Genomic DNA, 17,414 nt, shown 5'->3' on the forward strand with positions numbered 1-17,414 from the left:
AAATCCTGAGTTTGATAGGTCCTGGCACCACTGCACCAAAAAACCCCCTAGATCCGGTGCCTGGATGCTGCCAAATTCTGTCCACAAAACCTAGAAATTATGTCATCCTAGTAGAAATAACAATTGCTTTCTATGATTCAGCTGGGGGGAAAAAAAAAAAAAAAAGAAACTAAAAACCAACCAACCACTCCGGGATGCCACCAGATCCTGACAGAGCGGTGCGAAGTCTCCGCCGATGTGGCATGAGCCTGTCGCCGCGCTCACCTCTCCCTCACCTCCGGGCTCCCGCGAAGTTTTGCGGGACTGCTCTGCCATCAGAAAAGGCGTGTGCGTGTGTTATGTTGCTTTTCGGAGCCAGGGAGGCTAAACTTTTTTTTAATTATTATTTTTTAAAATAAATCATGTGAAGGGAGGGGGTTGCCTTGCCACCCGGGGGTGTGTGTGTGTGTGTGTGTGTGTGTGTAGGGGACATGGTGTGCAGGATCCCGGGATCCGTGTGGCGGCACCGCCGCGCATCCGAGTTGCGATTTCCGATTCCCCCCCCCCTCCCCGCCACCCCCGGCAGAAGAGCCGAGGGGAGAGAGCGGAGACTCGCCCCCCGCGTTGGCAGCGGGGGGCGGCGGGGCCGGGGCCGGGGCCGGGGCGGGCGGGCGGCGCGGCGATCCGGCGATCCGGCGGGGGGCGCGGGGAGCCAATGGGCGGCGGGGATCCGCCGGCGCGGCTCGGGGGCCCCTGGAGGAGGAGGAGAGGAAAAACCACGGGATTGAGCTCTGTCAGTGGCGCTCGCTGCTTCCAAGGGGGAAGTGCCGGGGAATAATTAATGTTTTTATTAAATTTGGAGGGAATTTTTTGCAGCCGATCGCCGCGCGTGGCCTTCAGGTGGGTCTTCTCCGCAACTTTGTCTGCCGCCCCGCAGGATTGCGTGGTGGTGGGCAGCAAAAGCGATCCTGGCGGGGGGGTGGGGGGGGAGGAGAAGGTGGCTCGGTGCGTGTGTGGGGGTGTGTATGTGGGGGGGTGCGTGTGTGTGTGTGTGTGTGTGTGCGCGTGGCTGCGGCTGGCGGGCGCTGCCGCCGCTGCTGTGAGGTGCGCGGCGAGCCCCGCCGTTCGCCATTACGAGTTGAGCACACGTTTGCGAGAGTCGGGGCTGCCACTTGCGCGGATCGCCCGGGGGATACGGCGGGGAGTGTAAATAAAACCCTGCCTCTCGCCTTGCTTTCTGCTGCTGCCTCCAAGTGCTTTTGCTCCGTGTTTTCCTGGCAGAAGCGTGTAACCCAGGTGAAGGCAGAGAAGGGAGGGTTGTTTTTATGAATGGGACTCTTTGAGGTTAATTAGGTATGCAAATTCAGCAGTTCATTCATGATTTTTTTTTTTTTTTAAATCTAAAAGCCATCTTGTATTCCCCTCTAGGCTGATTGAAGTCCAGATCCTGAGGAAATCTCCAGATCAAATGCCCAGTAAATAAAACACTGAGCTAAGACTTGTGGAAGAGCTGCAGAATGGATGGATTTTATGACCAGCAAGTGCCTTACATGGTCACCAATGTGAGTGATCAGTTTAAAGTTGGTGTTTATAAACTTGACTCCGACTTATTTCTGTGGGGGAGTTTTGCAGACAGAGTCTCTGCTTTGTTACCGCTGTAGGGGCGACTCTTCATCTGGGAGCTTTGCCTGCAAGATGAGTCTATCTTCTTAGTTATTTCAGTAAAGCATCATGTTCTTTTAAAGACAGTTTTGGGATGATTAAAAAATCATGCACACGATTAGCAGATGAGAAAGGCAAGAGCAGCAGCAGCTGCATTCAAAGTTTCTGGCTGCGTTTGCCTGCAACACTCAGAAGAATGAAGTTGAGGCAAACGTTAACATTTTTTTCCTTTTTTTTTTCTTTTTCTTTCTTTCAGGACTTTGCAAACAATGTTATAAGTAACACAGGGAAACAAAGCAGGCTATTATAATTTCATATCTGGGTTCTCCTGCGTAGCTTATGCAGAGGGGATTTATGTGCTATTGTGTAGGTTTGTGTACTTTAGATGCTAAAAATACATGGTTGGTACTGTGGTGCTGCTTGAACACATTATATATGTATCTGTACAAATAGATGTCTACGTAGATAGATAGAAATGTGTTGCATTTAGACATGGGAATCTTTTGGAGGATGTTAGGTGCTCAGCAATATCTTTTTGCTAGAAATTGGAGGCTGCGAGGCAATTGTTTCCCTGTTTGAAAATGTAAAGAATTCATGCTGGCTTTAAGTATTCTTGATTAAATGAAAAAAAAAAAAACAAAACCCCTCAGATTTCTAAAGTAACTGATCTTTCCTGTTTATAGAATCCGCGTGGGAGAAACTGTAATGAGAGACCGACAAATGTCAGGAAAAGAAAATTCATTAACAGAGACCTGGCTCATGATTCAGAAGGTGAGGGCTTGTCATCCCCTGTCCCGTCTCCCCCCCCGCCCCCCCTCCCCGACTTACTTACTAAGGCAGACAAGCATTTTGAGAGCTATTTATTTATTTATTTTGGAGATAAATGTATCTAGATCAATCTGAATAAACAAGACAAGAAAATTGCATTTACTACTGCAAAACAAACTGGCAGAGGCAATAAACTGATAAAGTTGATATCCTTTTCTTGACTTAGCCTGTTGCATTTTAGATACTGCTGCACATGTGGCACGCGGATGTCATGCACTGAGGCCAAGCCTTTGCAGCATCTGACACAAGTCGTGGCACCTGGCTTTTTCACCTTCAGGCTTCTTGAGATTCAGGGCTTTCCTCATTCCTCTCATCTTTTAACATCCTTTTCACTGGTGTGTGTTCACTGGTGGTAGCAGGAGTGAGAATGCTCGTGTGGAGACTGTTGGTTTTCACTCTAGCATTACTGTAGAGCTAGTAGTCAGGCTCCTGGTGTCTGGTAGCCTCTTTCTGTTGCTGTGTGACACTGGTAGGGTTAAAAATCCCAGGAAGTTCGATTAAGGCAGTCTAGAGTGGACAAAGTTTTGGAGAGCCAAAGATTTGTAACTTAGTCCCATCAGTAGCCACTCACATGACTGTAGCTTGAGAACTGTGGTCTGGCAATAGCTGTTAACACTTCCTCAGGTTACGAGGTCAGTATAGATGCTACGCCTACACCCCTGTAAGTATGTAAGACGTATAGGAAGGTATATAGGGGCCGACAACTTACCTCTATATAAATCTTATCAGGGTGAGGACACATTGATACACTTTTCAAAATCCCTACTTACTTGTTTGGAAAAGTTTATTCTTGGGTAGATTCAAAAGAAAACAACTTTGTGATTTTCAGTTAAATGATTTCCCAACATGAACATGAGGTATCAGTCCACAGGGTAAATGAATAGTCACTGTCACTTAAGTGTATGTAAATAGTTATCTGTCAGCATTCATAAAAAGAGGAAGTCTCTCTCAAAATACAGTAAATTAAAAATAAACCATTTGTCAGTTCAAATATCCTACTTAGTCTTAGTAAACAGAATTTTCATAACTGCGTTTCTGAGCTTTGCAAGTAAGCCGAATGCTGCTCTGGTTTACACCCATTGTAAGCAACTGATTTCAATGAATTGCAAACAGAAAGAGCTGCTGCAAAACTCAGTCCATGGAGAAAGTGGTTTCACTTTAAGGAAGTCCAGTGAGTACAGCACAGAGGAAAAGGTGGTGATTCTTTTGTCATACAAAGTAAAACATAAGGGGAAGTACAAAAGATTTCCCATTTCTGTTTGCTATTGCAGCATCTCAGGTCTTTGCTTCAAAATTTTTATGTGATAATTACAACCCTGCTAATAACAGTACTCAGTCATTGCTCAGGCAGAACTGCTGCTGAAGTCCGAGAGAGCTTTATCTGGGGCAGATATTGCAGGAGGAGGCCCGAATTGTATAAGGAGAAATAGTTCACCTGTAAGAAAGAATATAATTTTTAACTTTTCTATGTATTGCTGCATGAGCCTTTTATACTATAGAACTTGGTTAAGATTCTGGTTATTATTTCAGGACTTGATAAAAAAATACAGTCAGTACTTCTTTTTATTAACAACTGTAGAAAAATCATTAACTGTAACCTGAAAATATCTACTTCGTCTGTATGTTTGCCAAAATAGCATTCATGTACATTGTTCTTAAAGAAAAATATATTTTTGAGCATATTTTAATCTTACAAAGAGATTAAAGGTGTGAGTCTTTTATCCATGTCTTCATCTTTTGCAGAACTCTTTCAAGATCTGAGCCAATTACAGGAGACATGGCTTGCAGAAGGTAAGGGAAAAAACTGCTTGTAAAAAGAGGAAAAACAACTCTGGAGGGGAAAAAAAAAAAAGTCCTGAACTTGCTGTCTTAATGTTCAGCCCAATTAATTGAGCTCTAAAAGAGCCACCTCATGTGTCATGCATACATTAGAGCCTCTGATGAGTTTGTCTTTGGGGACTCTGGGGCTGCTCTACCCAGTGTCATCACAAATTACCAGGAGAAATTGCTTCCAGCTCACAATCACATCTGCTTTTGGCAAGAACTAATGCACCAAGACTTCAAGTTCTAAGCCTCTGTTTAGATTTTAATTGCAATTGATCAGGTTTATATTATTGTACCTCGAGAGACTACATACAGCCAGAACTGGGCTTGCTGTTTCCTTCAGAGCAGCACATATAATTATTTGGTGTTCTGGTGGAGTACTTTTCTGATGGCAGAAATTAGTTTCTCTGGGTTCATCGGGACGGGATGCTTCAAGATTTAAGTGCAAGTGTCTTCTTTCCACCTTGTTCACAACACAGAACACTAGGTGTGTATGGAATACTTAAAAAGTACTATTTCTTTTTTTTTTTTTTCGGAAACCTTTAAATATTTTGCATGTTATTTTTGTCTTCATATTTGTAGTTGTGAGATTGTGTACTGGGTGATTAGAAAACTGTCATCAGTCTGTTTTACACCTGCTTGTGCTTTTAAGTATTTCAAATAATCTTGCAGAGCACATTCTACTAAAGAGAGAGGGTTTAAGAACAATAATGTACAAATCTGAATTTGAGTAGCTGTTGAGAGATTCATTTAACAATAACAAAAAAAGAGCTGCTGCATTAAGAGAACTTTAATGAAATGCAATGTAGCTTTCTGTTTGTTGAAGTGTATTTGTTCTCTTCAGCAATATTTTCTGATTTTTTTCTTTTGATATTTACAATTCTGTTTATTTCAAGCTTAAATATTTTTATGCATTGTCTGTTCTTAATATTTCTGGTTGAATTTTTAATGTAAACTTCTGCATCTGAAATAAACATTTTGATGCAAGTTAACATAATCTCTCCAAATTTATCCTGATTTAAATGACTGTGAGTATTCACATATTTCTAATTTTTATCGTGTACTGGAGTATGGACAGTTGTTTATAGAATAGATGTTATGCTTTTTTGGGAAAGGAGGGATGTTGGGGTGAAGTGCTTGCTGCTGGTTTTCATAGAAAGAGGGAAATATTGCTGATGACTACTTACCCACATACCGATTTTAACAGCTTTAAATATAGTTAGTCAAGTTCTTAACCTATAAGTAAGTTGTGAGATCTTGTTTATTTTGCTGACATTTTTATTCTAGCATTATTTTTAGCATACGGTTATTTGGTAGATAATAAAAAAACCCTCTTTAATGGATCAGAGGATATATTTTTATGAATTAATATGGTTCTTTCCTAATCACTGAAAACAGAATGTCCTGTACTAAGATCATTTTTGTAGTGTAATGATCAGATACAACTGTAACTGTTTCCCTGTGGTAATTTTCCTAAGGATCTCTTTATTTTGTATCATCTCATTCATCCTAACAAGCCAGAAATATGTTAAAATACTGCTCAAAAGATACTATTTTGTGATGGAGAGGAGAACTTTTAGTTTGATTTTTCACTGGCATGGATGCTTTTGTTTCTGAAAATGATTAAATTTCTTTGATCATAAGTCAGAACAATACAGGCAGATTCATAATGTAAGTTTATTATCTGCATGTGCAGATAATAATGTAAGTTTGAAAAATAATAAGGAATTTAAAGCTGATTTAATAATTTCTGCAGGTACCTAAATTACTGCAATGGCTATTTTTATTCTGGAGGCACTGCTTATTTTAGACTAGAATGAATTGTTTGAAAGCCTTTTTTTTTCTCTTTATCTGAGTCTATTTCACTTAGTAAATTTAGATAGGCTTTGAGAGAGAAAGGTGTCTAGTCCTGTGTCAGCTAGGTTGAGGAACCTTTGTAAAAGCAGATAGCATCATCTGGTAAGTATTTAAAACTGGAAAAAAAAAAAAAGCTGCCTTTTCATGTAGCAGAGGATAATAAAGCTAAAGAATGTTATAATTTTATTTTTCCACAGCATATTACAAATAAATATTACAGTTTTTTTAGTCTTCTAATCTAAATCTATATGATTCAGGCCACGCCATGCTTTTAGCTGTTCCCTAAAACACAAACTTTGCACAGCTTTTCCAAAGGCTAAACTAAAACTTAAATAAAAAGTCAAGATGAGAAAATCAAATATTGAGCTATTAAGTTGATCCCAAATTTTTATTAAAAAACCCCACCCTAAACAACTTTTGGTAGTCTTTATAATATACTAGTGTTTGAGGATATTGTGGCTCTGCTCAAATGTCTACATGGATGAGCTTAGCCAGGAAACAGATTTTGAAATCAGACTTGTTTACCCATTGCTAGATATGTCCATTTATGTTCTTCTGGACCTTCATAGGCTAGAAGTCTGCCAATTTGGCAGCATCAGTAATGTTTACATATTTCTTTTCATAATGCGCTGGAGCCAGGGCAATGACCATGAAATTTTAAAACATCTTGACCCTTTTTAAGAAAAGCAGTGGCAGCTGACCAGGTTTCTCCCACGAGTTCAGATCCCCACTGGGGAGTAACCAGGTCAAAAATTTACTTATTAGTCAGGAGAAGAAAGTGAGTTGCATTTTATGATACGCAAAAAATGCTTGTGGATTTTTTTTGTTTGTTTTGCTTTGCTTTTCCTGAAGCTATCCTTACTACATCACATATTGTAGCCTGGAGGTTTTTACAGTTAGTGTCACCTGTGACAAGTTGGTGGTCAACAAGTAAAACCAAAAAAAAAATGTATTCTTTTCCTATTTAAAATGGTGGGAGGTTCACATATATTAAAGAATTAATCCAAAATGTAAACAATTCAGTAACCTCTCTAATATTTTATTATTCCATAATTAACAAGCTGAATACTACTTACAGAAAACTTACAAATGTGTACCACTAGCTGCATACTAGATTTTTATAGAAATGCGTGTTGCTTCTTACTCTGTGTAGTATTAAATATGTAAGAAAGAATCTGAACTATTTTGATGTAAACTTAGTCTGAATAAGGTTCCCTCATGTCGATTGTTATGCTGGACAGAAGATAGATTATAACTATTTCCTGGTGTCAGAAAATGAAAGTGAGAAGGCTTTAATAATTGTTTCAACCTTCAAATTTGAAAGGAAATAGTTAAAATTGCCTATTGCTTACCAAGGCAAATAGTATTCAGATAATATCTTTTGTTTCATATTTAAATAACTAGATGGCAACATTTTGTCATTATAATATTATAAAATGACTTTATTGATTCTGTATATTTGGAATCAGATTGCTTTTGGCAGATAGCAATTGTTCAGTGACTTGAAAAAATGGTTCAAATATTAATCTAATGTTATCTCATCATGGTAGCTGTTACTTGTTATTCTGGAATTAAAAGAAAAGGGAGAAAAAACTCTTAGTGAGAGAAAGTCTTCTTTCCATGGTGAAAGCATTTGGTTTTGGGGGAATAACAGATTAACAAAACCCCATTTTTTTATTTAAAATGACTCTCTCAGATACTAGTTTCTCCTACAGCTTGTTAAAGATACATAAAAGGCATCCCAAGCAAAGACAAATAATGAATTTATGCGCTAGATCTGCTGCTTAGAGCAACAGATAATACGCTTCTCAGATGGTAATAAACTGAAAAATAAAATATAATGTTCTTTGGGTGACTTGAATAAATACAAAAAGATTAAGTGAACAGTAAGTGGTTTGAAATAATAGCCACAGGTAATGGGTTCATGCCTCTACTGCAGCTTAGCTAAATTGAGTGGATGGCTAATACAAGCTACTGATATTTGAAAGACAGTTCTTGGTGTCTGAAAGTAAGTTATTTCTCTCAAATAATTAATATCCAAATTTGGAATGAACTTTAGGAAATAAGTTTCTGCCCTCAGTTCTCCTACCATGAAGGATGCACCAGTGTCGTGGTGATGTCTAAGCTAGTGTTGGCTTCTAGTTTATTTCTTAAATGAAGAGGTATGAAAATAAGTAGTTTCTAGTACTCAAAGGATTATTTTTAATAAAAGAAAGTACTAGATCTTCAAATATTAGTCTAGAGAGGCTCCGTTTAAATCAGTGAAGATGTGTAGCAGCTTACTCTGGCCAGTAGCTTTCTTCTGCCAAAAAGTTGAAAATTTACCCAGTGAAAGGCAAATGCTATGTAGCCATGTTCAAGAACTATCCACATTTTTGTAGGAGTAAAAATAGTCAAGAAATGATAATTTAATACCTCCATGTCTGTAATCTGTCTGATGGGGATAGACACTCTTAAAAAAAACAGTGAAAAGATTTTCATTTTGAAGTTTGTAATACAGAGAATAGCTTCTCTTTTTTTTTTTTTTTTTTTATTCTAGTGATCTGACAGATTTGGTTTTCAAATACTTGTAGCTCTCGATCTTAAATATCTGAGCACAAAAAAAGTTAGATTAGGTAAAATGAGAGAGGAGGGAGTATTCTTTTAAAAAGAAATCCAAAAGAAATGAAACCACCAGAAATCTATAAGTCTGAAAGTCTATGTAGTAATAAACTTTTTAACATTTTTCTTGTTTGCTGGAAAAGTAGATGCCTTTTTACTCAAAATAATAATTTTCAAAGGCGTAGTGGGGTTTGTGAACCATGAGGAGTGTAGCAAAATGTTAAATGTGAGTGTTTCTTTTAAGCTAACTTTTTTCTCATTTTTAGTATAGCAGCAAATGAAGAGCAGATTCTGCAAACCCATCTTCATATTCCTAGGGATTATTCACATAAGGAAGAACTTTGAGATCTGGAGCTAGTTTTGAACTGCATTTAAGTTTATTAGTCAGAGCATCTCACTTTATGTAAAAAGGGGTTTGGGTTGTTTTGACAGCAAATCCAGTGCTTATGGGAAATAATATTTTTACCATCTTGAAATTTGTCACTGTTCTGCCTTCTGAATGCTCCTTTGTTAGAACAGTTGTTCCTGTGGAAAAAAAACAAGCAACAACCATCAGCCTTCCCCCCCCCCCCAGCTCTTTCAGGAATACTTAAAATTTATACAGTCTTTCAGATATTCAGAAGTGACAGTGAATCAAAGAGAACTCAATAGACTCATTACTGTTGAGGCCTGAAGTCTTATTTTAGCTGAAGCCAAAAAACTACGGTTCATATATAATTTCCTGTCGATTTAAATTTCTTTTGCTGCTTTGAATAAATCATCGATATTTTAAAACGAGTTGCTCTTAGCTCTAAAAGTGAAGCGTGAGGTCAGAGAACACAGGACCACAGGAAATGTTCTGCTACCCAAAATAAAGTTTTAAGTGAAGCGAGGAGGTTTGCAGCTTCTTGTTTTTCTGGAAAGTTTCCGTTTTTTAACAGGAACACCTTTCCCTGGAGTGCAGCTGAGCTTTTGGAAGCAGTTTGTGATTGGGAGAAGGAAGAGTTAAATTTAAGCCCTTTATAGTTCGCTTAACTTTTCATTTATTAAATATGTTCCTCAGCAGGTCTGTGCTGCATCTTGAGACAAAGCAGTGAAATCAGTCTGTTTATGCCTAAAGTTCAAGTTTACTTTGCTGTAGCTTTCTGGAAGGGTGTGACATGAAAAGCTTGTGGTTGGGGCCACATGGTTCATGCTGGACTGTGTTTTTGTGAATGGAGGCAGAACTCCAGTTCTGACTGCTTGTCTTGAGGAATTGCTTCGGAGATCAGCTGTCTCATTCACTGGCAGAAAGAATGACTCATACATCTTCTGCCTTGTTTGGCTCCAGGTCATTGTTACAGTGGATAGAGCTGGTTTTAATTAAATATTAACTCCTTTTGTCCTGGATGCTTGTTAATGGGGACTTTTTATTTTTGTTTACTTGCAATGAAAGCAAGCTAACAGGCCCCAGTTTTAAACTTTTTTTTTTTTTGTTTCCCAAATTGCTTTCCCTTTGCACAATGAGCTGTCAGTTCAGCTTTTAAAAGGCTTTTTAAAGCTCTAAAAACTACAAACAAGTATTAAGTATTTTTGTGTTGTGAATGTTTGCTTTTGGCAAACTGATTTTAACTCAGTAGGTAGTGAAACTGTAAAATCTAAACTGATAACATCCTCAAGATCATCATTAATATATCTGCACTTTTCCTAAATCCTCTTGAGACACCATAGCTATAAGCAGAAGAAAAAGAAAACTTTTGGTAATAATCTAGACTGAGTTGGATAGCTTATGCTGCAGATGTTGCCTACTTCAGGAGTCTGAGACTTGATGGCTCTGAATGTGGAAAGAACTAATGTAGCTGCTTCTGCTATTAGCAGTAAAAGCCACGTGCTTAATATCCTTCAAAACCTTTTATTAGTCTTTTGGAATATACTTGCCTTCTCAAACCCCTATAATTAAGTAGCTCAGGGAAATATTCTCATTCAGTTAGATGATCATTTCAGATATCTTTTCCAATTTTCCTCTGAATGGCAAAGTAAAAATAAAAAAAAGTTTTGGTGATTTATGCGTTGTGTCTTGTGTTGAGTATGTTAACAGAAGACCAATGAAGATTTTATGGCAGCCTTGCTGAATTGCAGTCATTTGTGAATAAAAGAGGAAATGACTGGCATGCATATATAAATGTGCAGGCAGTTGCAACACTGCAAGTTACATTTTTCTTTTGGACATTCAGGTTGAAGTGTCTTTACCTGTCTGTTCAATTTCCTACAAAGTCTGCCTGTAATGATCCAAACTCAAGGTACAAAAAGCCCTCTTCCCTTTGAGTGCTGGGATGATGTATCCCAACGATTTGCCCTCTCACAGCAAGATGCTGGTGGAGGAAGTCTGTGTATTGGGCTAATGATGATTGCTTGCTTTTCTGCAGTATGATCATGTGCGAGTTTCAGTTCTGATAGTTTAAAAAGAATATCAGATTAAACAAAGGAATAATTTAAGTTCTCATTTGCAACAGTTAGCGGGTCCTTTTAATTTCTTTGTATAGGCTTGTGGGTTTGTTTCTAAGGTACTGATGCTACTAAAATTAGATTCCAGTAGGAAATGTATGTTCCTGGATTGAACATTTTGGATATTGTTATTTGTTTTGTTTATATTTGGCAGGGTTTAAAACACTTCTTAGCTTGCTGTATTCCTTTTCCTACAGAGGCTTTTAAGGCTATGTCAATATTGTATTTAAAATACATTTTGACAGCATAGTCTCCACCTATTTCTACAGTACCGATAAAGTGATGCGCCTTGTTCTCTACTAAATATGCCTTCATAAATTTTGGAGATCTATGAATGAAGTATATTTTTCTTGTTTACTCCAGACTAAATTGGGGTAATGACAGTATCTCTAAAGTAATATACTGTTTTTCTGTGACAATTCAACCAGATGTATTTTATTTTTTCTTACTCTTTGACTGGAAAAAAAAAGGACCTCATTTACCAATATATACGTATATGTCTATAACAGATTAAGTCAAGTTAAACTGGACTAAGTCAAGTTAAACTGATAAAATTAAGCATCGGTGAAGCAGTCCGGTGCGCAGAGTACACTCTAGAAAGTTATATAAGATTGCTATCCCAGTTCTACAATCAGTAAATGTAGCCTCTGGATTTCAACAGGAGGGTTTCTGTTTTCTTTTAGCCTTTTTCGGATATTCTGGATTCACAAATTAACATATATATATATAAAAAAAAAAGAGTGCGTGTGTATGAAAAATTAGAGTCATACTAGCCTCCTTGCTGCATTTAAAAATGATAGCTGGCTTAAGAAAAATGTGTGGGATGTGTATTCTGTAAACAAGAAATTACTTGATACAATTACTTTAACTCTAAATGTACTCACAAACCCTTCAAAAACAATTGGAAATGTAAGAAATCCTTAGGAACTGATTTTTAAGTAGGATACCTTGATTTCATAATTGGATTCTTCTGTGACACTCAAATGTTTGGCATTTTTGCAAGGAAAATGCCTAACCTTTGCATGCAGTGAATTGCATGAAATGTCAGAAATTGCGGGGTGTTAGTATTTGGGCTCATATTGTCCCTGAGTTCATTTCTGGTAAAAATCCTGTGGTTTCTCTGGAGGAAAGAGAAATTTAATGCATCAAAAATACTGGTAATATTTGGGGTGGTAAAATATGTGTTTTATACAGCTTCAAACTTTGAGGAGCTAACATGTCCTCAGAGGTACCGGTTTCTTGTAAAAGGATAGATTATTAAAAAAACCCCAACAACAAAGCAACAATAGCTATGCTTTCTTTCAGAGTAATGCTAATTACACTTTTTGTATTTATCTTATTCACACTTCTTTTCAAATCTGTGTTTGCAGACTTCCCAAGGTCATTTGTTCTTAAGGGGTATTTGCTGCAATTAAGACAGTAGGACTTTAAACATTTATTTTAAAATGAGAGCAAATAATTTTTTGGTACAATGAGCCGGATTCTGAACTCTACCCAGGAAAAAAACCTCAGTTATATCATTAGAAATATTTCTTGAGTAAGGAGTAGAGATCTGGTCCATGAAGAGTACTGTAGTGCACATTCAAAATAATTGTGACTAATTAGAATTAAATATGTATTTTTAATTCAAACAAATTCTGTTAGAACTAGTAGCAATTGCACATATATAAAAGGGAATGTATGCTTCCTAAACTTAGAAAGTGTCTTGAATGGCATTAAAGTTATATTTTATCATTTAACATATTTAATGGTGCGATAGTCACAGTTTCAATAAATGATTATAGAACCAGTATTTACCTCTCAAATCTTGTCGGGTAACCAGATCATGGCAGATGTTAACTTTTAATTAAGATCATATGAATTACTTGCTTGTGCTTAGACAAGAACTGTGTAAATTGAAATATTTTCAAACAAATAATTTTAGGCAGCTTTGCTGTGATGATTCTAGTAACTGCATGTTGAGGACAAGATGACAAAGTTCAGAGATGGTAAGCTGGATCTCTCGGGATGTACCCAGAACCAGTCGTTCTCCGAGGATGCCACTTCTCAGTGTAATGTTCTGCAGTTGTTCAAACGTATTCACCTATAATATACGTTCAGTGGTGTTTCAGCTTAAATGGTTTAAATGAGTTTACAACACGGTATGAGAGATGGCTAATATCTTAGATATACAATGAAGAGGAACTGTGGTACCGCAGACGCAAAATTATGTATCAGCAGACCGTGAAATGATTGTATTTTATAGCTCAGGTTTGTGATGAAAGTTTCCTAAAAGCAAAGATGATCTTACACAAGGTGAATGGATGTTAATGATTCTTGCTTTAAGTAAATTTTTTTTTTTTCCCAATGTCTGAAATGTTGTCATTGAACCAGGAATTCTGTGGTCTGGTAAAACAGTTCTTTCTGAGTATTTAAAACAATAACAAAACAGCCCTACCGTGTTGGCTGATTGCCATGAAAAATTGAAGTCGCTTTTAAGTAAGCCGAAGGTGTGGTAGTTTGGCGTTAAAGATGCATAGGTGTTAAACACTAGGATTTGGTTTTATGCAGACTTCCCGTGCAGATATTTTGAAAATGAGCACTGGTGGGTTTTACCAGCGGCATGGTAGGTCCAGACCCTCGCGCAGGGAGTGAGGCAGGGACAGTGCCGGCGTCAGCCTTCGCGCCCTCCCATTCCCATCGCTCCGTAGCGGGGCTGCTCTGGGCTCGCACTGCACCGCACAGCTTCACCCCAGGGTTTATCTGATATTAAAATGATGCGCTTGCCTGATTTTCATACCCAACAATGAGAAGAAAAAATATCCTAGTTTTAATCTTGCCTGTGCTTGTAATTAAGCACAAGAATCTTTATTTATGCTTTAATGGCTTCTTTTAATTCTTTCCTTGTTTTTGTTTTTTGTTTGTTTTTTTGGTTTTCCTTTCTTCAGCTCAGGTACCTGACAATGACGAGCAGTTTGTGCCAGACTATCAGGCTGAAAGTTGTAAGTATAGTATGAATCATCACTTTCTTAAAAATATGTATTTGTAAATTTATACTTGGGTCTTCATATTTGTTATTTATTGTGTCATTTGCGGTCATGTGATAGCTCCTTTCGCCAGTCGGTGACATCAGCGTAATGAATAGATAAAGCAAGTGGCATTTTGACGTGCGGCCAAAAGAAGTTGTTTGGGCTGAAGGTATAACCTTTATCGGGGGGGGGCCCTCTCCTATAATTCCCACCCCCTGGTCCCAGGGAAGCAAGGAAATACTCGCGATGTGGAGGTGGAGGGAGTTTTCTCTCTCCATGGAGTGAGGAGAGGAGCGTGTTGAGCCGGTATGGATCAGATGCTGTGGGACATAGGAGGTAACGCTGCTGAGCATAAATAGGGCTGCTCAGTATGTTTTGTGTATAAATAAATAAACAAAATTCTCCACATAACCAATTAAATACAGCCACTGCTTAAGCATTTTTAAGTCATCGTAGCATGTGGCATTTTGTTGCTCAAACAAAATTTCCCTTTGAATTAATGGGAGGAAGCTGGAGTTATGTTAAGCTGAATGCCTTGCATTGTTTGCTGCTTTACTTAACACATGCCCAAACTTCTTATTTTTTTTTTTTTTAGCCTGTACCCCTCAAATCTTGCCTTTACCTGCTAAAGTGCTACTTTTCTGTTTAACGCTGGCTTCCCTTTGCTGTACCTGCTGTTCTGCGGTTTTGGGTGGTAGCAAGGGCATAGTAAAGAAATGGCATGAGAAACATTATCTGACAAAGTCACAGACTTCTTGGAGCTTCTTTATGCATCTTTCTTCCTCATGGCAAGGCTTCTCTCCATCATCGAGGTCTCTTCTAAACAGTGTCTGCTGATTGCAGCAGAGCGCATGGTAGCTTTTCCGTTTTGCTAAATAACTTAAATAATTTATCCTATCAGAGTGAATTACTGCAGTTCACTAAACCAGATAGCTGTTAAATACAGCATTCACATACTGAAATGTTAGGATTAAAATTAGAGAGATTAGAAAGAATTGCATTAAAATAGTCTTTAACCCAAAAAACCCAAATTCAGACTTGTTGAGTTTTCTTGTAAATCTTTTAGAAGTTTTTTCCAGTTACTGAGAAACTGTTTTAAGAAAAATTTATTAAGAGTATTCATAGCAACATTTTGTGGGGAAAAAAGAAAAAAAAGGTTGTTTTTTTTTTACCCTGGACTCTGATAATACATATACCTGCACAGCAACAATTTATTTTTGTTTTTCTGTAGAAGTTCCTGTGCCTATACCAACCAACAATCATGGTCACTTTTAAACTTTTAAAGTTGACCTTTGTAACTGGATTTCTGTTTTTTTTTCACCTCTGGCTTCAGAGACTTTCAAAATAAAATAAATTGTAATATGAAAGCCAAAACTATAAGTTGAAAATCAGATATGTTATCCTACATATGGAGCTGTGTCCAAATATAGTCATGTATGCATACATCCTTTGTGTAAGAGTACAAAGTTCAGTTAGGGCTTCTATTAACCCACAATTATCGTTACACAACAAGTCAATGATTCTTGGAAAATAATTTGTGAACTGTGAATGAAAAGCTCCATTGAAGCTGGTCACTGCTTTTGGTGATAAAGAAATTCTCCTAATATGGTTATTTTATTAATGCTGTTGTATTTCAAAGTTCCTTAGCCACAGCTTACACAGTATTATCAAAGGAACATTTATTTCTTCATTTCAGTTGGTTTCTTTATCTTACGTAAAGGTCAGGAGAGCTTCCTGGAGAGTTACTCTGGCAAAGGTTATGGAGTTTCAGACATATACTTGGATATAATGTATGTAGCTGTGGGCTCTGCGAAACAGGAACGGAGATCAACATAACCAAAGCCATGGGGAAATTACTGCTGCAGAAGTAGCACAATTCTGTCTGTTTTCTCTAGGATCCAAACCTGCCTTCAAACTCTATTATAATGACTTACTATATATAATCTATATGTCTGTACAGTGCTCACCCTGTTACTGGCAGCAGCCTGGCAGGAGCACTTTTTTTTTTTTTTAAAAAAAAAAACTTTTTTTTTTTTTTTTTAAACATGGGAGAGGATGGGCAAGCTTTCATAGATTCAGTGTTCAATAAACTTAATAGACCCAAAAATGGTGAAGGACAGAAGTGTAGACCAGTGAAGGGGGTCACCAGCCACTTTCTACTTCAGGGGCAACCAAACTGTGGCCAGCCACCTCATTTAAATTTGCTGCACAGATTTCATTTATGGAGCTGTATATAGGGTGTATGTGTGTGTGATTTGCAGAATATGTGAAGAAAACCGAAGTACTCCGTTGAAACTGTTACAGTCTGCGGTCCAGGTACAAAAATTAGTGACATTTTATTTCTAGGTTCATTGCTTGAGAAATGGGCTTTAAAACAGGTAGATTTCTGGTCTTAAATTGAAACTTGTAACATTAAAATGAGTTGTAAGAAACTTCAGTAACAGTAGCAAGTGCTGGAAAGCTATGGTTAAAACTTTCTTGCCTAGAAATCACTAAGTTAGTCAACTCTTGAAGCAAAGATGTGGAAGGTAGCGGAGGAACTGATACTGCCGAGAACACGTGCTGTGTGCCAGCGCTGAGCAGGATTAAACACCCCTTAAAGTGCTGTGGATTTTGCATTTCTGTTCTGTAATAATGATTTTAACTGGTGAAACTGCACTGGTATTAGTAACTAAGGGAAACATTTAGTTTAGATTAGATATACAGTCCACTTTATCCACTTAGGGATTTAACTTCAAAGCTAGCTTGGGACCATGAATATTTCAATTATGAGTTGCTATTAAACTTCAATCAGTTTTTGAAAAGCAAACATAATATATATATTTATAGTTAGGTGTGGGCTTTAGATATTATGAGTGAGATCAACAGCTAGCGCAACTGCATGTGGCAATATTGACGTTACTGGAATCACACATATTTCTACTAGCTAAGGATCCGTCGTGTCAAGCTTCCTCTTAATACTTTAAACTACAGTTTACCTGTTTAAAGTTGAATTTAGTTTGTTACTCCACTAAGTCTTCTGGAAAGAGGTCCTTCCTACCGTAATAATCTTAGAAATGTCTGTATTTCCAAACCTGTCTTTTTTTGTCACAGTGTCCAAAGCCCCCTTTTTATTAAATTTTTTTTTTAACTTTGAATACCTATCACAAAGAACATTTTTGTAGTTTAGCTCAGAGTGAGCAGAATGAAGAG

General features: G+C 37.6%; 1 protein-coding gene across 5 annotated transcripts in view; it reads left to right on the forward strand.

Annotated features, from left to right (window-relative positions):
• Window positions 1–726: 726 nt before the first annotated feature.
• The window catches only part of ETV1 (ETS variant transcription factor 1), a 66,911-nt gene continuing 50,223 nt past the window's right edge, over window positions 727–17,414 (forward strand). For 2 of the 5 annotated variants that reach the window (XM_054817530.1, XM_054817532.1), the window contains exons 1-5: window positions 727–879; window positions 1,408–1,541; window positions 2,325–2,412; window positions 4,213–4,260; window positions 14,142–14,195. In XM_054817530.1, the coding sequence (XP_054673505.1) occupies window positions 1,497–1,541; window positions 2,325–2,412; window positions 4,213–4,260; window positions 14,142–14,195 (235 nt within the window). In that variant the 5' untranslated portion in view covers window positions 727–879; window positions 1,408–1,496. Of the gene's footprint in view, window positions 880–1,089; window positions 1,276–1,407; window positions 1,542–2,324; window positions 2,413–4,212; window positions 4,261–4,444; window positions 4,781–14,141; window positions 14,196–17,414 lie in introns of those variants that run through there. The other 3 variants (XM_054817531.1, XM_054817534.1, XM_054817533.1) reach the window with 3 other exon arrangements.

This window comes from Grus americana, chromosome 2 (genome assembly GCF_028858705.1).
Source record: "Grus americana isolate bGruAme1 chromosome 2, bGruAme1.mat, whole genome shotgun sequence".
NCBI classification, from domain to species: domain Eukaryota; kingdom Metazoa; phylum Chordata; class Aves; order Gruiformes; family Gruidae; genus Grus; species Grus americana.